We start from the raw sequence: 21,155 nt of genomic DNA on the forward strand, positions 1-21,155 counted from the left end.
AACAAAGGATTTATTGTCTTCTTAAACAATAGATATTGTATCATAATTCCTTAAAAGTAAAATACGTTGCACAGATGTGCACAGACAAGGAAAATAACATAATTCGAAGAAAGAAGACGTCTTTACTGAATCATTTCAAGCCAGATCGCCGAGGCGGGCTCTCGTGTTCGCTCATCGTCTGTATCATGGGTGGTCCGTTTACCGTTGTTGTAAACTTCTAGGGCGTAACTTTTACTTTGGGGACACCTTAATCCTTTCGTTGGGAGGAAGACCGCAATGAGGGATCGCACATCTATCTTACTGAAACTCGTATGCGCTGAAAAAGGCCACCGCGGGTGTTTTGCTTGGTATGTCGGTGTAGGGTGTACAAACATCCTATTACGGACTCGGTCCAATTGTCGATAGGATAATGCTACTCCCGAGTACCGATTACCGTACTACTCACCCATAAAAAACATCCTCAGGGGACCTCTTAAGTATTTTCAGTCTCCTAGTCCATTTCTCCCCTCCCCGAGGCAATTTTTGTGCTCTCGGTTTCCGCACTGAATGTATGCCCATGCACGGGAGGACATTTGTCGCACCCCTAGGCACACAGTTAGGTGTGTATACCTCATGGTTGCCAATTCACATTGAGGTCTATGAGGGCTCGCGAACATTTCCTGGCCTCCTGCCCCCCTCCCATCCTAAGAGGGTTCCTTCTCCTTCCTCCACAATTCCTTTCCCAATAATCCTCTCTCAACTTACCTCCAGCGCCATTCAGGAGGGCCAGGGAGGATTCTAGTATCCTATTCGCAGGTTTCGCCCGGTGTTCACTGCGGAGTCCGATGCAAAAAAAAACTCCAAACCCGGGGTTTAGCATCTATGAAACTGAGAGTTACTAAAATTAGTAAATTTGCTGGACCAATTGTCATATTTATAATAGTTGAGACTTTCAAAACAAAAGTTAATAGTCACGCATAAATCTTTATATGCCACCGCAGGGTATTCATACTTTGAAGCATTAAATAATAAAAACGCTGTGTGTTAAATAATAGAAATGAGTAAATTTGTCATATAAAGAATATAAGAACCAAACTGCGTGTCGATGTTAGTATTGTATAGGTTTTATGTGTTTAAAATGTAAAACACACATATGTATAAACAAAGACTTCTAAAAACGCAAATAAATGAAAATGTATATAAAAACCGAAATAGCTTTTATCTGCCATCCACGTTAGGATCGTCAGTGGAAGAGGAATACCAAAATGTGGAAGTCTATTTATATTTTGAGTTTGCTTTACTGCATTGCAAATGCAATCACTTATAACTCTTTCCATAGAGTACCAGCAACGGAAGAAGAAATAAAAGAATTTGAAGCAAAAAATAACAAAGAGTAAGCAATAATTTATTTATTTTTTACACTCTCTACATTAGGGAAATGCTCACCATTGGCACGTGGTCTAATAAATTGCGTTTCTATGTCAGTAACTGGATCATCATCATTATTAATATTTAGTTAAGCTGACCATCTTATCCTGACTTGCAAAAATCAACAACTCTGACTAGGCGACATTTTATTTAGTCTAAGATGCTCAGCCACAGTGTGACCTGATCATACGAAGACGTCGGATACTCCGGCTTTTTATTGGTGAATCATTCCTTTACTCAAGGGCTACCCTGGGTATAGGTATTATATAGTATTTGATGCCGGCAACTCACATAGGATACCTTGGTGGACTAAAGCCTAAACTCTCTCAGTAGTAGGGGTGGTCTGTGCTGTCGGCCGTCGGTCGATGGTCGCTTCCATGGTCGGCAGCCTGAGGTCCTGGCGTGCGGTGGTCCACTTTTGCGAGGTGGTCATCTCGCAGAAGGAGGGTGCCGAGAGGGATCGGGAGAAGGAGAATCCCTCCCGCCGCCAGAGGAGACGTAGGAGGCGCCGGGTGGACGACTCACCGGCGTCTCCCGCCCTGTGGAATGGAGGCATTTGGAGAATTCTACCAGAAAGCCCGCAATCGTCCCTAATGCGCCGAATAGGGCCACCGCGGAGTTTAAGTTGTTATGCCGTGCGTTGTATATAGGTTAGGGACTCGGCCCGGCGGCCGCCTGAAGGTCAACATCAAATCCGAGTGGCGCAACGCCGGTTTGTAAGGCACGGTGAATCCAATATAACCGCTCAGTCGCCCCCCCACGGAGGCTGGGCGGTAGTCATAAGGCACATTCTCAACGACAAAAAAAAAGGGGTGTGGCCCGTGCTCAGCAATGGGCAGTATAACATAATACAGTGCTGGTATTATTTATTAACTCATTGCATAAGATATTATTTATTTATTCATGGCACTTTTATTAACTCATGGTTTAGTCTTGGACGTACCTCGTGGCTAGCGGGTTCTGCGAATAATCCTCAAATCTCTACACTTTTCTTACCTCCACTATAATACTACTCCCTTAATTGAGTGTATACCGAAGGATACATTATTTTTCTTTTCCACACATAATCTTGCCACGTGGTGCCACGTATCCACGAGACGTGCTGCCGTCCTTGGTCTGGGCATTCTACGTGCCTGTTGCGAAGATACACTCAATCTATATGTATCAGGGATAGCCAATTTATGAAGCACAAAGGGGGGTGAGCCATTGCAAAAAAAAAATTCAGCATACATCTTTGTAGGGCACTAATTAAAAATGTCTCTGCATCCCTTACTACTACTTCCGTAAATCTTTTCGTTATATGAAAGTCAACAGTCGAATAACAGTTTCACTACGCTTTTGACTTTAATTTTTTTGGTCAAAACTTCATTTTTTTACAAAGATTAATTAAAGATCATCTAGCTAGTTTAATATGTTTGTATTCTGGTTACGAGTAACTGTTTTATTAACCGACTTAAAAAAACGGAGGAGGTTATCAATTCGACGTGAATTTTTTTTTTTTTTAATGTTTTTTACCCCAGAACTCTATCATTTACGGACCGATTTGAGAAATTCTTTTTTTATTTTGAAGAATATATAGCTCTAGATTGGTCCCATAGATTTTCTTTTGAAATTGCTTCAATAGTTAGGTTTTAAAACTAAAAAAACTAGAATAATTATGTCGTCCAACTGAACGAAGTCGCGAATTTTGTTTTCTTGTAATATTTTAGTTAGGTTTTTGCATTGGGTTTGATTGAGTGTACTTCTCACATACTTATACATATAGAATAACACCTTTTCTCCGTATCAGGGGTAGGCAGAGGCATCAATTTTTGCCGTGATAGTCGTATTGCATGCGAAATACATTAGTTCTGTTTTGGCATTGGATTTTGGTTGAGTCAGTCTATTAATGTATTTATCTAGCTTAACTAGCAATTTTAATTAGGCACCGACTTCAAAATTGGTATCCATTATGTACCTGTTATATGAAATTATTATTTGGTTTCGAGTGGATTTTGAAGGCGGTTTAACTTTTTGTTAAAATTATTTTTATAGCGTAATAAACTTGTTCATAATAAAAAGTAGACATAAAAAGAATATGAATATTTTACTTACTCTCTTAGAGACACACAGAGAACAATTGTCTTCTCGCTAATCAGCTATTCTGTCAGTTCCCAATTTTTTTAAATTGTCTTACTTTGGAACTTCAACAAGAACTCGAGTAATCTGGTAGGTGAGACTTTGAGGGTATTGGACTGTCCCCCGAGTTATACGGTGATGATAATAATTTTGCTAGAAAAATCTATGAAATGCATATAAGTTCTGGTTTTCTAGCTGTGTGATAAAATAATACAAAATTTAACTGCAAGTAAGTCAAGTCAGGGCACATCATTATCGTCTTTATTTTTAGTATCTGCATCGCTTCCTTCGATTCCATGTGACGAGAATGAGTGGAGGCGAATTGATGGCTCCTGCAATAACCTGGACAATCCTAGCCATGGAATGTTCCATACTCCTGAATTAAGACTGTTGCCTGCCAATTTTAGTGAAGGTAAGTACATATCTTATTGTATCGAAGTGTTCTATTTTTACTTAGAAGTCGAATAAATTTTTGTTTTCGTTTTCGAATGAGTTTATACTTTATAGTTATTAATTAACTGACTGATTCATCGTAAATATATACATTTTGTTAAATTTGACGTGGCATATAATTCATAAAATTATATCTTCGGATATTCTAAATATTACGACACGACAAAAAAATTCATCATCACTTTTATTTCATTTTCAGCTGTTGGTCTATCCATTTATAAAAATAATCAAATATTTATGTATTTCTTTCAGGATTTACACTTAGAAAAACAAGCTCGGGCAAAGATTTCCCGCTTGCAAGATACGTACGTTCGTTGCTCCTTAAAGTAGGTGATGGGATAGATAAAAAGTTCACCACTGCTGTCTCGTACTGCGTAGAATACATTTTCGCTGACATTGGATCCATCCATGACGTTGGTAAGAATGAATATCAATTGTCATCATCTTCAATCTTTGTAAGTCCACTGCTAAAAATAGGTGTCCCCTAAAGACTTTCATATCTACCTGTCAGAAGCTACTTGAAGCCAGCGAGTTCCTGTGACCTTATCGATCATTAAAAAACTAATATTATAAATGATTAAGTTTGGAAAAATCATACAATTTTTATTTTGGATGGAGGCTAAATGTCAATGTATCCGATAGACTAAGTTCTGGACTAATTGTGATACATTTTGGATCAGGAAAGTGGGATTATAGATAAAGTCCAGTAATCAACCACATTGTAAAAATGTCACTATGGTGGATCGTTTCCGTCGTCGAGAAACGCATCAATTTGTAGTTGATATTATATTTTTAATATTTTGTAATTGCATGCCATGGTACTTTACCACGCCAGGGGCAAAAATCAAGTTTTGATGTATTTATTCAGAAAACTACGTCTTGGAGACAACAAACTGCTGTCAGGCTGAAGGAAAGAGCAATCCTATGTGCACGCCAAACTTAATACCAGTAAATGACAACGTACACAGGTTCTCTGGCTACGACTGCATTAACATGACCAGACCAAAAACATTCCAAACAGAAGGTTGTGCTCCATCTAGCACTGTTCCTGCTAGGGTAAGTGTTTTAGAATATAATAATAATATCAGCCCTGTTTATATACTTGCCCACTGCTGAGCACAGGCCTCGTCTACTACTGAGAGGGATTAGGCCTTAGTCCACCACGCTGGCCCAGTGCGGATTGGTAGACTTCACACACCTTTGAAATTCCTATAGAGAACTTCTCAAATGTGCAGGTTTCCTCACGATGTTTTCCTTCACCGTTAAAGCAAACTATAAATTCACAAAGAAGAATACACACATGATTTTTAGAAAAGTCAGAGGTGTGTGCCCTTGGGATTTGAACTTGCGGACATTCGTCTTGGCAATCCGTTCCACACCCAAATAGGCTATCGCCGCTTACCTATAGTGTATATTTACCTGTACTGTTTTAGAATGTGTTTATTAAAATAAATCATTCACACACGAAATAATTTTTGTTTCTACCTATTTTTTAATTCCTAATAATACCTTTGGTGAATTCTGTATATTTAATAACAAACTTTGTTATAAATCATTTAAACTTGGCTATAGATTACTAAGGCAACGACATATATGGATCTTTCTTCGGCTTACCTACACGCCAACCTCTCGGCCATCAGCGATCACAGGACCTTTGAAGGTGGAAAGCTGAAAGTTGAAGTTGTGAACGGAATTTCTCTGCCGAGTGATGCCGTTGAAGGCACTACTTGTTTTATAAAGCAAGCTAGAGAGACCGGTTGCAGAAGAAATGGTAATTCTATTATTTTCATGAGATGAATTTGCATTGCAATTAATTATTAAAGAATTAACAAAGGATCTACAATATATCTAGTTTAAGATAATCAAGTTATTGCTGGTCAGTTTCTGCTTAAAATAATTATTTGAAGTTTCATCTTAGGCTGTGCTATTAAATATGCAATCTTAATATTCATATTTATGTTATTTTTTTTCAGTTCCGAACACCATTCTTGGTACAAATCTTTTCTCAGCTTGGTATTGGAGATTCCACAATCTGGTAGCAGACGCTTTAGCCAAAATGAATCCTTGCTGGGACGACGAGAAACTATTTCACATTGCGATGGACATCAATATTGCTTGTTATAACAATATGGTGTTTTATGAATTATACGCGGCATTGCTTGGTATGTAATCTTCTTTTCATACTTGACCAAATTATTTTTATAGGAAATACGGCAATATGGCTTTACTGCATCTGATTAAAGTTATTTATAAACAGAACACTTCGTAAGAAAGTTCGTAACATAAATATAATATAAAAATATGTCAAACTTAGTATCAATGTAATTTTTTATGCTGTGACATTAAGTGTTAATCTTTATTGCCGAAGCCATAAAAAAACTTTCTTAAAAGGCTGTCGGTTCGAAAAAGAAAGGTAAATGCAACATGACAAAATCTCTTTTTTTCTTTCATAGGGAAGGAGAACATGATAAATCAGGGCATTCTTGGCTGTGATGATGGCCATAGAGACGTGTACGACAAAACCATCCTACCTGGAACGTTTACTGAATACGGATATATGCTTCGTTGGTTCCACGTGACACAAGATGGCAAACAAGAGTATGTATATACTATAATTTTACCATAAATAAGAAGCATTAGAAATATGACAAGAATATTTTCCAATGTATTAAAAAAATGTATTTTTATATATGTGTATGTGATATTCGCTGTTTTTTTCCATGTAATTACGATTTAAACTGAGGATAATTTATTGTATAATAAGTCCCTTTTATTAACCGACTTCAAAAAAAGGAGGAGGTACTTAATTCGACTTTTTTATTTATGTTTGCTACCTCCGAACTCTGTCGTTGATTAAGCAAATCAATTAAAAGCCTTTTTTATTTCACAGACTATTATAATTCCCGAATGGTAAAATATTTTTTGTTTTGAAATCGATGCAATAGTTCGGTTTTTAAATTATTATATTTATCCGTAGTATTTTACAGCTTGTGTTCAACTATTATTTTTCTTTTTTTACGAGATTTCCACTTCAATTCAAATTTATTATCTTCCAGTTTGATACATAGGAAATTGACAATAGTTTATTTCTAACTCCTGTTTATTTTACTCTTTGACCAATTTCGTGACAAGTGGTCTATTCATTTGCCAAGTCTCTTAACTATAAGACCGCCTTTTGTAACACTATAGTTCATGAGTATGTTTGTGGATTCTAATAATGCTGAATATTTTATTATATTTCCAGACTTTACGACAAAGAGAACAACTTTTTGGGCACTACTCAGATGGTGAACTTTTCTTTGCGTGTGCAAGATTTGGCTTACGATAATAACATGGTGGGGATCACACACGGTCTCTTCTTGCAACCTGCCGGGGCCTTCGGAGACGGCACCGCTCATCCTGACGTGAGACCTCAACTTTCATATTAGATTGAGAATATTCTAATTTTATTTTTTTCTATACTAAATGACACTTCAATATATATCATCGTTTTTAATATTGAACATTAGTAATATGAAAATATTATGTGAACTACTGTATTGCTAGTTGTTGAAAACAATGTAGTAGTAAAATGTAAATTCCCATGATACAAGGAAAATACGAACAATATTATAAATTAGCTTTCTCAAACATTGAATAAATCACAACGATATTACCCAAAAAAATAAGATGACTTTTTTACCAGTTGACGGATCTTGGCCTCGGTCCCCTGCAGAAGACTCTTGATATCATGACCAACGATTTGGCGAAGGGAAGGTACTTCGGTTTCACCTCATACTTGCAGTACAGGGACTTCTGCACTAACTACGAAATTAAGCACGACTCCTTCGACGATTTGAAATATTTGATGGACGAAGAGGTAATATTTAAAACATGTTTCCATTGGTATAAGCAGTAGTTATTTATTGTGAAAGAGTATTTTTAGCCAATGTTTTCTATAAAATCCTACCTAAATAGTTACTATTAAAAAAAAATAAGTGTAGTAGATATCTGGAAAGATGATTACGGATTTATATGTATTGACACATGCTCGTCTCTTTAGACATAATATAGTAGTAATATCTAAACTATCTAAAAGTATAACTAAACGAATATATTTTCAATTATTTCAGAAAATCGACGAGCTTCGCAGGATCTATGAAGATCCATGGGATATTGAGCTGATGGCCGGTGTCTGGGCCGAGAATTTGATGGAAGGAGCCTGGGTGCCTCCTACCGCTCACTGCATAATTTCACACCAACTGAAGAGATTTGTGGTCACTGACCGCCATTGGTACGAGAGACCCAATAGACCATATGCTTTTACTCCTGGTAAGTAATGTTACGAAATGGCAAGCGCAACGTCGACATCCATCCACGATGTGGACAGATAATCTCATAAAATTTGCAGGAGGTCACTGGATGTGGGCTACTTCTGTTAGTTCGATCTGGAAATATTTGGGAAAGGCCCATGTTCAGCAGTGAACAGACTGCGGGTGATAATGATGAAGTAATAACAAATATTATTTTCACATTTAGTAAACGTTTATAAACAAAACTCAATAGACAAAAATTTTCGCTAATAATTCTTGTAGGGTGTAAATGTTGGGCAGTAGAATACCAAACAATACTTTGTAATTCAATTTGAATGTTGAATAGTGTTTTTACTGTTTGTGGGCGATCGTATCGCTTACCATCAGGCGAAAAGCAAAATATTCTCATCATTCAAAGCAATAAAAAATACTTAAATGCATGCTTGCTTATTAAAATTGTTTTATTTTCAGAACAATTGAAGGAAGTAAGAAAAGGATCGTACGCTCAATTGCTTTGCGCCGTGGGAGATGACGTGCTCAAGGTTCAGCCTAACGCCTTCCTGAGAATTGGACCAGGGTGAGAAATATAAAGATATTACTAACTGCATCACATCAAGTCTCGTGAGAGATCAGAAATTTCTAAGGACTTTTGGTTTTCGTGGGGACAGTGCAGTACCATCCTGCGCATCAGGGGCGCTTGGATGGTTAATATATTCAGGTCACTTGTTCTGGACCTAAGGTTATAAACCTCTAAGATATAGACAAACATACACAATTCTTCTTTTCGTCATTTGATTATATAATTACTACAATTGAAGTGATTCATATTATATTTTCTTTTTTTCTCAGAAATGAACTGGTGAGCTGTGACGAGATACCGCAGGTAGACTTGAGTGTATGGAAGGACGAGAGCTGCAACTGCGAATGATGTGTATAATTTTTTACTGTTTGTATCATTAAACTGTTATTATACATTGTTTATTTATTACTGTATTTTATTTGATGTTAACTCCTTGGATCAAGGCTGCTTAACCCGAAACACGAGAAAGAATTTTAAATGGCCCGCGCAAGTACTTTGGAAGTACGCACCATATTGAGAAATCTTGCCAAAGTGCCTGTTGCAAAAGAACGTAGTACCTACATACAGTAGTACGTAGCATAAATTACAGACTTGCAAAAGCTCTTAACAGACGTCAATTCAGACTATTATTTCAAGAAGAAAATAAATACCGCACATCCTTAACTGCACATTATATATTTTATACGCAAGCGGGCGACGCAGCGTAGGCAGACCCCCCACAAGATAGACCGACGATCTGGCGAGGGTCGCCGGAGTCCGATGGATGAGGGCCGCCCAGAACCAGTCACTGTGGCGCTCAATAGGGGAGGCCTATGTCCAGCAGTGGTCGATTCCCGGTTGAAATGATGATGTATTTCAACCGGGAGATGTTGTTACTGTCAACATCTGATTTGTCGCCTTACATAAGAAACTATATTATTAAAAGGCAAACAATGGCAGACACCACATTGATTGTAACAACGACTTACCCTAGCTAGATTAAGATTTGCGAAGATACATACTTAAGTCGAATTTTATCTCTTACGCCTAAGTTTTTAAAAGAGCAAATATAAATAATTAGTTATAGTATTGTTAGGGCTACCGGTACTCGCCGATAATAGCGCCTACCCGAATGTGGAATGTTTGGCAATGGAACGTTCCCGAAAGATCTTGATGTTTTCGAAATGTCATAGAAACTCGATAGTGGAACTCAATTATATTATAGAGTTCCCGACCAGTTCTGATTTTTCGAGGATGTACCACGGACATCGATGGAAGAGGCGGCCGGGTATAAAAGACGACGCACAACCGCCGCGAGTCAATCTCTTTTGCGTCACGATCAAAGGCGATACACGAACTACGAGCGATATCGAAGCAAACACTGTGAATTATGACGTGCTTACAATGTGAATACAGTGATTGCAATTAAGTGTGTTTGAGTGTTTTAGTGTCGTAGTGCTTAATATGTTTGTATTTATATTTGTGTTTTAGTTATAATAAAAGCTAACTGCTGTTTTTAAATTTGAATCGGTATCGTCATTTGTTTATCCCAAACCCTAACACGTAACATTATGAACGCCTTAATAGTTTAGTGGTAGGTAATTACTCAAGGGACCACTCCTCCTCTCTTTTACCCAGTCAGTGCAACACAAGTGACGGCGTTAACGGACTCTAGAGCCCAGGCAAGAGCAATAAAACATCTCTGATTAAACTTTTTTGACACGTACAATGCTTAGTTATTTCTTACAACTTGGAGACCTAAAACAGGTCCCCAACATAAACTAACCTAACTTCGGGAGCTAGGTTACATGGGCTAGGTTACACTTAGCCATATTTTTGCTATTGCACGAGGCGGAGCAACATCGCATAGCATAGTATTTCTTTATCATAAAAGATGATAATTAGTTACCTTGCATCACCACGAAATGCGATGATATGTCATTCGACTTCATACAAAACATATTTAGCCACGCTATTTCACAGGAGTACAGTTCTAGCTATTGAAATTACGCCTTTATTATAACACTAGGTGGGGCTCGTGGCACCTTCAGCGTGAAAAAAAACTATGTTCTTTACCAGAATAAAATGTAACCTTTAATATAACCAGGAGATGGTGTATCTGTATGCCAAGTATTATGCAATTCTATTCCACATCTTCGCCTAATCAATTACCTTTATAATTTCAATTAAAAAAAAATCATGCCTGAAATGATATATAAATTGTATGCGAGTGTGTAGTGACGCGCCGCTTTGCTGCAGTCTAATTCGGCTGTAAAGCGCTGGATCGGGGATGGGTTAGGTATATAAGGCACCAGTGGCGAAGCGTCCTCGATTCCTACCGGCTTCTCTTTTAGGTTTATTTAACTTTGTCTTAGTTTTTCTGTTAAATTGGCCGCGATATGTTAATTAAGGCATTTTTTTGCCTCGGATCACCTTTTGGAAAAATTCACCCTTCGCCACTGTAATGCACTGGTGAGCACGGACGTCCTTTACTATTAAGTCATAAGCAGTCTTTTCTACACCCAACTAGACTATCGTCATTTAGATACATAAAGGGATGAATTCCCAACACGTCACGAATAAAATAAAATGCCAAAATATATCCAGTAAAAAAAAAGATCGCATAAAAGAGGCGACAAAAATATTTCGCCCGAATAGTCAATCCTGAGCCTAATCAGTAAGAATATAAAAAATATTATTCGAAACGTCGCGTCGGTCCGTCTCGTAACCACGAAGGATGCAGTTTTCGAAACGTCTGGAGAAAATAATAATATCTAAACCGCGATAAAATCCGAAAAAAAAATTTATTTCAAAGTCGAAGTTGTTAACAGACATTCATAATGCATTTGAACGCCACTATGTTTTGCACGGGTGAATATAAAATAATTTATTAAAATTACCTTGAAGTGTAACAATGAATATGGTCAATATCTCATAATTCAGATACATTAAAAATAAATATATTATAGTTATGTAAATTATTCCTTTATATAACATATTTTATAAATTAATTGTTCTTGGAGAAATTACATAAGAAAATTGTAGAAACAATTTAATCAGTGGTAGACTCGAATTTTGTTTTAAAACCAAAATCTAAGCAGCCTGTTACGTATGGAGTTACATATGCAATTATTTGAATATAATAAGACTGTAAGGAATGAATAGTCAAACGATAAAACAGATTTTGATCTTCGTCGTGTGAAGTTTGAAGTCCAAGCTAAAATACGAAAGCAAGGTATTGTCGTATCTATACTATTATATAAAGCTGCAGAGTTTATTTGTTTAAACGCGGTAATCTCAGGAATTTCTAGTTTGAATTGAAAAATTTCGCAGTAGGACGCTGGATGTCTGCTTCCAATAGGGCGATCTGGAAATCTTTTTTGGGGAGGCCCATGTTTAGCACTGGACATCCTGCGGCTGATGATGATGATAATTGAAAATTTTTGTTAGTGTATTATCCTATTTATCGAGGAAAGCTATACGCTATATAACAACACGCTACGACCAATAAGAGCGAAGTATCAATGAAAAATGTAGCAACAAACGGGGAAAAGTTATTTCTTTTAAGAGCTTCTGTTGCGTGTGCTGCGTAAACGATTAAAGCAAAAAACATGATAAAATAAAGTCCCCCGCCGCATCTATCTGCCTGAGTGAAGGCGTTAAACTAAAAACTACATAACGTTTTTGGATGAAATTTCGTGTGGATACAGTTTGAGACCCTGGGTAGGACATAGGCTTTCTATTTCGAAAAAACTTTTATTACGCGGGAGGAGCCGCGAGCAAAAGCTAGTTTATCTATATACAACAGAACCCCATGTATATACATTAAAGACAAAGCTATAAAAAAGAAAGTGCGTGACTAAAGAAGACTGTAGCAGAACGTACATCAGCGATTTTTAGAATTCTTTTCTGCCTGTTCTTGTGTATGCACCTCCGAAAATACTCAAGGATTTTTTGTATAGTTTTCACAGGTGGATAGGGTATTATTGTGAAAAGAATAAAGGCTTTATTTGATTAAAATTGGACATTGAAAAAAAAAAATCTACGCGCATGAATTCAGAATATTGTCTTATCCTACTCTACTTATTTCTTATCTTATTTTTCTAATAAGTAAAAAAAACAGCTGAACGGATTTGGATGATGTTTGGTACACAGATACATCATTTCCTAGATAAACATATAGGCGAACTTATTCCAGTAATTTCTTTCGTAAGTATTTGCTTTCTTGTAACAAAAAAAGTTTTTGACGCAGTCAAAGTCAAGTAGTTGGCTAGAGTATCGACATAAAACTTGAAAGTATGCCATGTCGTCACTTGAATCCCTCTCACGCCCAGTCAATTGGCTATACGAAACACTCTCCTATAGATATTCAGTTTTGTCGAGGTAGCTTGGAACAAGTAAAATATTTACATAATTGCAAATTTTCTACTTCATACTTATATAAATGATTACTGAATAAAATATTACAGAAAAACAAATATACCACTTGTATAAATAATAAAACAATTACTGTCTAGGAAGTCATGACTAAGGTCTAAATTCTGTAATGTAATAAATGAAATCGTCAATATTTATCATCCCGCCTTTTAAAGTATAGCTTAGTAAAGAGCCAAGATATGCTTTAGTCGTAGAGTTTCGGTGGTCCCGCCCTGTGGATTGGGGGCGTTTGGAGAATTTCACCACGGTATACCCTGCCTGTCGTAAAAGGCGACTAATAGTGGCCACATTTTTGTGCGTCTTTGCACAATTTTCGGTTGACCCCCGGGATGGACGGCAGTGTGCAGTTGGCCCCATGCTGCCGTAGACGCCGAGGGCGTCCTTCGGTGCGCGGGGGCTTCTGAGAACCCTCCCCCCTCCCCCACAGGAGACGGGCCGCACTAGGCGGCACCGCGCAGGGGCGGCTGTGGATGTAGACTTTGACATTTCCGTCAGAGGAAGCCCGCAGTCGTCCCTAATGCGCCGAAGAGGGCCACCACGAAGTTTAGTTGGTATGCCGTGCGTTGCATATAGGTTACGGACTCGGCCCGGCGGTCGCCTGAAGGTCGACATCAAATCCGGGTGGCGCAACGCCGCGCCGGGTCTTACGCCGGGCACGGTGACCCCAACATAACCGCTCAGTCGCTCCCCACGAAGGCTGGGCGGTAGTCATAAGACACTTTCTCCGCGAAAACAAAAAAAAAAAATGTCGGTGGTCAAAAAATTAAGCTAAGTCCTTTCCGCAGTGTACTTTAAAAAGTATGTTGTGCGACCACACATCAAAGAAAAATAAGAGTAGGTGTAAAGGAGGGAATATGCTTTCTTTGATGAATAAAACAATTTACACTTTGAGCATTGTTAACTATTACTAGCTTTTAAAGACAGGCCCCAGAGTTCTTAAGAGCTATAAATATGGAAACTACTTATACATTTACTTTGTGTGTAACTAACGCAAACTTGGGTGCGATATTTGCATTTTGCTTTATATTAAGATATTGCCTGGAATAATATAAGTCTTCTCCTGGAACAAATGTACCTTGAGTCTTTTTCGTAGTATGTACACTGTAATATGATGAGACGAGCTTGCCGTTCAACTGATCGTAGGCGATGCGACCGCCCATCAACAATAGAAACACCTTCCAACATACTGGGTAGTTTGATTTGAGTGTTTGCTTTCTTTTGTTCTTAATGTACCCACTGGCGATCCAATAAAATATATTATTATATATTATCCTTTTTCTTGATAGTTTTAGAGCTCGTTTTTTTTTAATTCATGTTGTAACTTTGTAAATTGCGATGTAATGTATAAAATCAAGTCAAATGAACCCTAAAATTGCATTAAAGCTGCATTAAAGTAACATTTTTATCACTATGGAGATTAATTATACAGAACATTTGGATGTTATGTATGTTGTTATAGTTATTGTAGAAGATACAATCGCAAGATATTTTAATTACTTCGATTTACGGGAACACTTTGGTTTAGATAGTTATGCCAGTCTATTGAGTTACACTTACGCCTTTTTTTACTTATGTATTTATGACGCCAATAGAAGGTGCACAAAATAAACAAAACAATAACATATGAAATTGTATAATCATTCCATGCTCCTCAAGTAGGCAACCACAACTAACATATAATGGTTACATCTCAATAAAGTAACCCTTTTATATTGCCTTACAAAGTTACGAGCTATGATGACAGATAGTCAATATGCTTTGAAAGTTATACAAAATTCTATTTATTTTTAAGAAATATAGATGAGTAAAACCGAATATTAATATAAGCTTAATAATTTATGAAACTGTAATAACAAATACAATTATATAGAAACACTTGAATAAATAAAGAATTTAAAAAGTAAATAACATAAAGTAGTATATTAAGCACTAAACACCAACTTAACCTGGGCAGCTCGTGTGAGGAAGATTTCCAAGATGTGGAAGTCCGTATATATTTTAAGTTTGTGTTATTGCATTGCAAATGCAGTCATTTATAATACGTATAAAAGAGCCCCGGCAACAGATGAAGAAATAGAACAGTTTAAAGCAAAGAAAAATTTGGAGTAAGTAAAGTAGATTTCTACCAATCATATTTTGTGCTGTGGAAAGACCAAGATAAATTAGAAACGAGCCGTATTTGATAACGGATGGTCTGTAACGTTTCTGTAGCGTTGATCCCATTTACACAGATGTACTAATGGGCGTCTTAATGGATGATAGGCTGAAAACTAATATTTAGATGGCTTACTTAAGAAGGTGGAAGGTTTACGCATAAACGAATATAAGACCAATCTTTTAGATTATTGTTATATTCTTGGAGTATGACTGAGTGTATCAGCCACTGCCTAAAGCACCGCTATAGCATTATGATATTTTTGTTCTGCACAGGACTTGCACCATCGCCTTCGAGCCATGTGATGAGAATGAGTGGAGACGAATTGATGGCTCCTGCAACAACCTGGACTATCCTAGCCATGGAACATTTTACACTCCTGAGATAAGAATGTTACCTGCAAATTATAGTGAAGGTTAGTGAATAAAAGCAATAAAATAAGCAATATTAAGTCAAATGTTCCGACCATATATTTCGTATAAATATGAAAGTCAGTGAATGTCTTAAACACGTGATTAAGATCTTCACATCAGTAATAGATGTACTACGTTACATTTAAATTATATAAACTTAGTTTTTATTTTAAGTTTTAGTTCTGATGTATCACAAATATGGCTATGTTACGAATTATACTTATATTTCAGGATTCACACTGAGGAAAATGAGCTCGGGCAAAGATTTCCCGCTCGCAAGATACGTTCGTTTGATGGCTCTCAAAGTGGGGGACGGAATTGATTCAAAGTTTGCCACGTCTGCCACATACTTCCCAGAGTTCCTTTTTGCTGACATTGGATCCATACATGACGTCGGTAATGAATTTGAATGTAAAAAACATATAGAAACCTATTTCAGCCGCTGAGTAGCTTTGAGCAAATACTTTATTCAGGTTTGGATGATATTGTAGCCAATTTAATTACTGGTCATTATTACCCTTAACATTAATTGTCGAAGGGTGATGAGCTTAGTGTTGTACCACGTAGTACTGCTATTTAAACATCTGAATAGTGTTTTTAATGTATGAGCAATCACGATGTTTACCATGAAGCCAGCGACTTTTGATATTGACATTGGTATAAAATATATAATACCAGACAGGTGAAGTGTATTGAAAACTGATGTTTTGTGACAGCTAGCAACGGTTGTCGACACGTGTAGCTCTTTCTCTCCCTATTGATTAACGCTTACAGCCTATTCACGATGCGTCTGGACTGAATATGAGATCTTAAACCCAGGGCCTCTTGTTCATTGTGTGATGTTCTTTTTTTTAGAAAACTATGTTCTGCAAACGGACTGTTGTATATCAAAAGCTTTGGACAACCCTATGTGCACACCAAACTTAATACCTGTAAATGACAACGTGCACAGGTTCTCTGGCTACGACTGCATTAACATGACCAGACCGAAAACATTCCAAACAGAGGGTTGTGCTCCATCTACCACTGTTCCTGCTAGGGTAAGCATAAAATTAACAATATTTCTCAGAAATCACACATAACTTAGAAAATTTTTCGCAATGTAGATTTTTTTTCCTATTCTTTTGTTATTAAAATAAAAAAAAAACACAGTTTAATTAGTCATCTATGGTTGCAATTAAGTGCTCCAATTATTATACTGACTAATGCAATAGTATCATATCTAAAAATAGGGAGCTATTGGTATCTTTGTATTATGTTCAGCTGAAATTTACATAGAGCAGATTACTGTTGATCCTATAATATTGTTAAATTGTTATATGTAGATCGCGAAAGCAACAACGCATTTCGACCTTTCATCAACCTACTTACACGCCAATGCCTCGGCTATCAAAGATCACAGGACTTACGAAGGTGGCAGACTGAAAGTCGAAGTTGTTAATGGAATAGCTTTGCCAACTGCTGCGGTCGAAGGCACTACTTGTTTCGTCAAGCAAGCTAAGGAAACAGGATGCGTCAGAAATGGTAATTTTTTCATCCTTACGAGATAAGCTTGAAGTAGACTTGAAATTAAAACCAGGTTTATCTCGAGCCTTAAGTCGCATAAGAATTCGCGGAAAAAAAGTCACGCTTTTTTTGGGTAACAAGTACCCTTGACGTAACAATATTATATTAATTTAAGACCTGGTCTATACTATATGCCAAAATTCATTCAAATGCGATCAGCGGTCACTGTTTTTTTCTAACAGATAGATTTGAAGAACATTGTAGCCAGTGTAACTACTGGACATAATACTGGATTTAACATCTTAAGTATCAGGATAGCGAGTACAGTGGACTACCAAACAATACTTCGTAATTCAATTAAACTTTAATGCCACCAATAAATTGGGATAAAATTTGGCAAAATGTCATAGAATAACAAATAGAAAAATGACATAATAGGACTGTTGTACAAAATAAGTAGAGGATAATACCTAACATCTTTATACAAATCTATTTTAGTTCCAAACACCATACTCAGTACTCACATGTACTCAACATGGTTTTGGAGATACCACAATCTGGTGGCAGACGCATTAGCCGAGCAAAATCCTTGTTGGGACGACGAGAAACTCTTCCACATCGCGCTGGACATCAACATTGCTCATTACGTCCAGATAAAGTTATACGAATACTTCTCAGAAGTGCTTGGTAAGTAATGTTTCTTACTTGCGTGTCTAGGTGTTTTGCTTTTAACGTTTACTTAAAAATTAAAGTCAAGAAGAACCTGTAATAAATAAATGTTATGTTACAGGAAGGGAATCATTAATAGAAATGGGAATTCTACACTCTGATGACGGTTTTAGAGACCCTTATGATAAAACTCTCCCACCTGGAGTATTCATGGAATACAATTACTGCTTACGTTGGTTCCATGGCACACAAGACGGAATGCAAGAGTATGCACATAATATTATTAAAGAAAACGTATTTTTAATAGATGTTATGTCTTATTTGAAGAACTTAGTAGTTAGTACAAAAAGTAGCACAGAAAAACAATTTACAGAACCTTTAACTTTTACTGATTAAGATACTGGATTAATATATGTATAGATAAGAAAAATTTTAACTTAGTGATACACTTACTAACTCATAAACGCTAGATTTTTTATAATGATTAGCCACGATGAATAAAAAGAATAGAAGAATTTACGCGGCGGGAGTCTCTAACAAAAGATAGTAACTAAATATAAATTTCATTCGTAATCCATTATATTAAAACTGTGAACATTTTCAAGTATTAATTTTATTAATTCCAGATTGTACAATCAATATGGAGATTTCCTCGGTACTACACAAATGGTGAACTTTTCACTGCGCGTCGAACATTTAGCTTACGATGACAACATGCCGAGAATTACTAATGGCTTCTATCGCCAAGCAGCTGGAGCATTCAATGACTTCACAGTACACCCTGATGTGAGATTCCAACACTTTCCTATTGCCTTATAATAATAATATCAGCCCTGTATTATATACTTGCCCACTGCTGAGCACGGGCCTCCTCTACTACTGAGAGGGATTAGGCCTTAGTCCACCACGCTGGCCTAGTGCGGATTGGTAGACTTCACACACCTTCGAAATTCCTATAGAGAACTTCTCAGATGTGCAGGTTTCCTCACGCTGTTTTCCTTCACCGTTAAAGCGAACGATAAATTCACAAAGAATACACACATGATTTTTTAGAAAAGTCAGAGGTCAGAGAGTGTGCCTTTGGGATTTGAACCTGCGGACATTCGTCTCGGCAGTCCGTTCCACACCCAACTAGGCTATCGCCGCTTTTTAATTGCCTTATAAACAGCTAGGTGTTTGTTTAAATAATCAATGGAGTAGAACATGCAGTGACAAATTGTTTTTTTTATTTTTCCAGCTCGTCGACAACGGTCTTGGATTCCACTTGCAGAAAGTACTTGATATTTTAAGCAATGACTTGGCGAAAGGAAGGTATTTTGGTTTCACTTCGTACTTGCAGTACAGAGACTTCTGCACCAACTATGAAAAGAAGCATGAAACATTCGAAGACTTGAGCTATCTGATGGATCAAGAGGTAAAATTTCAAAACTGTTTTATTATTGGTCAGCTATTGGCAGTGGGTGTCAGTCACAAAAATATTTTAACAAATTCAAATGGTCTTTATATTTTTGAATTCTTACTACCGTATTTTGTGTTCTCTGCGTATTGAAGAACAACGTACAAACTTTGTTGAAACATTACAGAAAATCGATGAGCTCCGTAGAATCTACGGTAATCCGTGGGATATTGAACTGATGGCTGGTATGTGGTCTGAGAACAAGATGGAAGGCGCTTGGGTACCACCCACCGTGCATTGTTTGCTTTCGCACCAACTGAAGAGAACAGTGATGACTGACCGCCATTGGTACGAAAGACCCAACAGACCATATGCTTACACAGCTGGTAAGTGATGACGGACTAAAGTATATACTAATAAATTTCGTATATTATTTTGTCCGGCTTCCTATAATCTTAAATGTCTTTTGAGATGATATCACAAAACATCGAGAATAGCAATAAGACACTGATCGACTTGTCAACTAACTACTTTGTTAATTTTACTTCAATATTAAAAATAATTTTAATTTTACAGCACAACTGAATGAAATAAGGAAGTCCTCCCTCGCGGAAATGTTGTGCGCCGTCGGAGATAATGTGCTCGAAGTTCAACCTAAAGCTTTCCTGAGAATCGGACCAGGGTGAGAATTGCTAATAGTTTCTTACTGTACTTTAAACAGTTTTAATCTACAGACATCAAGATGTTTATTACTAGGCGGAATGTCTGTTGTCTAGTATAATTCTATAATAACAAATCCAAAATTTCAGCATAATTGGCCTTAATACCAATATATTCCATCGCTGAAATAAACTACGTATCAGATCATTTTAGATAAAACAATTCCATTAAACTTAACATGTATTAGTGATTTGTAGTTTTAAATTTATTCAGATTTTTCGAGGTGGACTGTACTTCTGCAGCAGCTTTGGGCATTGTCTTGTCCCTATATTAATTTCTTTGAAGCAACAGGTCACATAAATTATGTTTTTTTCTTACTCAGCAATGAACTGGTGGACTGCTCCGAGATTCCAAAGTTAGACTTCAGCGTATGGAAGGACGAGAGCTGCAAATATGAATAATGGTCCTTATACTAATGCTTTAAGGGTGTAACAATAAATCCTTGTTAAACATTATTATTTTATCACTGTAGTTTTTTTTTTATTTTCCCTCATAAATATTGAATGCCTTTTCTTATTTACCTTTTAAATATTTATTGGTCAATAACTATAACTATATTGTTTGTTTCTTTGAACGCACTAATTTTAGAAACTACTGTTTCGAATTTGAAAAATCTTTTAGTATTAGATAGCCTATTTATCGATAAAGCCTATAGGCTAAATAACGTCACGCTATGATAGCAGTGGAGTATAAATTAAAATTGTTGCAAAGACGAAGAAAATGTATTCCTTTTGAGACCTTCCGTTGGGTGCGCTTCGTAGACAATTAAAGTAACGCAACAATCTAGTATGACGGGATTGTTTCTTTCAATTTTTTTTAGAAAGTATTTGAACAGTCCCCCGCCCCATCTATCTGTCTGAACGCTATAATCCCAAAAACTACCCAACGTCTTTCAATGAAATTTGGTTAGGACAAAGTTTGAGAGAAAAAAATGAAATAAATAAAAAATATTTATTTATTTCATTTTATTAGCCTTTTTTTATTAGCTTTAATGATTGTAAAATACATCTTATCTTAGACCACAGAGGTA

General features: G+C 36.7%; 2 protein-coding genes across 2 annotated transcripts; both read left to right on the forward strand.

Moving 5' to 3' along the window:
• The first annotated feature begins 1,206 nt into the window (after positions 1 to 1,206).
• LOC115448492 (peroxidase) lies at positions 1,207 to 9,255 on the forward strand. Its single transcript, XM_030175918.1, has 12 exons — positions 1,207 to 1,372; positions 3,797 to 3,937; positions 4,231 to 4,395; positions 4,847 to 5,034; positions 5,551 to 5,749; positions 5,952 to 6,140; positions 6,432 to 6,576; positions 7,223 to 7,382; positions 7,664 to 7,837; positions 8,091 to 8,289; positions 8,742 to 8,847; positions 9,120 to 9,255. The coding sequence occupies exons 2-12, from the start codon at positions 3,889 to 3,891 to the stop codon at positions 9,196 to 9,198; spliced, it is 1,653 nt and encodes a 550-aa protein (XP_030031778.1). The 5' UTR covers positions 1,207 to 1,372; positions 3,797 to 3,888; the 3' UTR covers positions 9,199 to 9,255.
• Positions 9,256 to 15,177: 5,922 nt separating this feature from the next.
• LOC115448490 (peroxidase) lies at positions 15,178 to 20,588 on the forward strand. The gene is made up of 12 exons (XM_030175916.2): positions 15,178 to 15,371; positions 15,697 to 15,836; positions 16,066 to 16,230; positions 16,690 to 16,874; positions 17,160 to 17,358; positions 17,839 to 18,027; positions 18,131 to 18,275; positions 18,636 to 18,795; positions 19,247 to 19,423; positions 19,593 to 19,791; positions 19,982 to 20,087; positions 20,448 to 20,588. The coding sequence occupies exons 1-12, from the start codon at positions 15,244 to 15,246 to the stop codon at positions 20,524 to 20,526; spliced, it is 1,872 nt and encodes a 623-aa protein (XP_030031776.1). The 5' UTR covers positions 15,178 to 15,243; the 3' UTR covers positions 20,527 to 20,588.
• Positions 20,589 to 21,155: the final 567 nt, after the last annotated feature.

Source organism: Manduca sexta, chromosome 26, assembly GCF_014839805.1.
Source record: "Manduca sexta isolate Smith_Timp_Sample1 chromosome 26, JHU_Msex_v1.0, whole genome shotgun sequence".
NCBI classification, from domain to species: Eukaryota; Metazoa; Arthropoda; class Insecta; order Lepidoptera; family Sphingidae; genus Manduca; species Manduca sexta.

Bases quoted from the DNA above. Each gene is read 5' to 3' on its own strand.
- LOC115448492 (XM_030175918.1), top strand. From the start codon at position 3,889: ATGTTCCATACTCCTGAATTAAGACTGTTGCCTGCCAATTTTAGTGAA. The intron at 5,035-5,550 runs GTAAGTGTTTTA...ACTTGGCTATAG, and splicing joins CTAGCACTGTTCCTGCTAGG to ATTACTAAGGCAACGACATA. The intron at 7,383-7,663 runs GTGAGACCTCAA...CTTTTTTACCAG, and splicing joins ACGGCACCGCTCATCCTGAC to TTGACGGATCTTGGCCTCGG.
- LOC115448490 (XM_030175916.2), top strand. From the start codon at position 15,244: ATGTGGAAGTCCGTATATATTTTAAGTTTGTGTTATTGCATTGCAAAT. The intron at 18,276-18,635 runs GTATGCACATAA...TATTAATTCCAG, and splicing joins ACACAAGACGGAATGCAAGA to ATTGTACAATCAATATGGAG. The intron at 19,792-19,981 runs GTAAGTGATGAC...TTAATTTTACAG, and splicing joins ACCATATGCTTACACAGCTG to CACAACTGAATGAAATAAGG.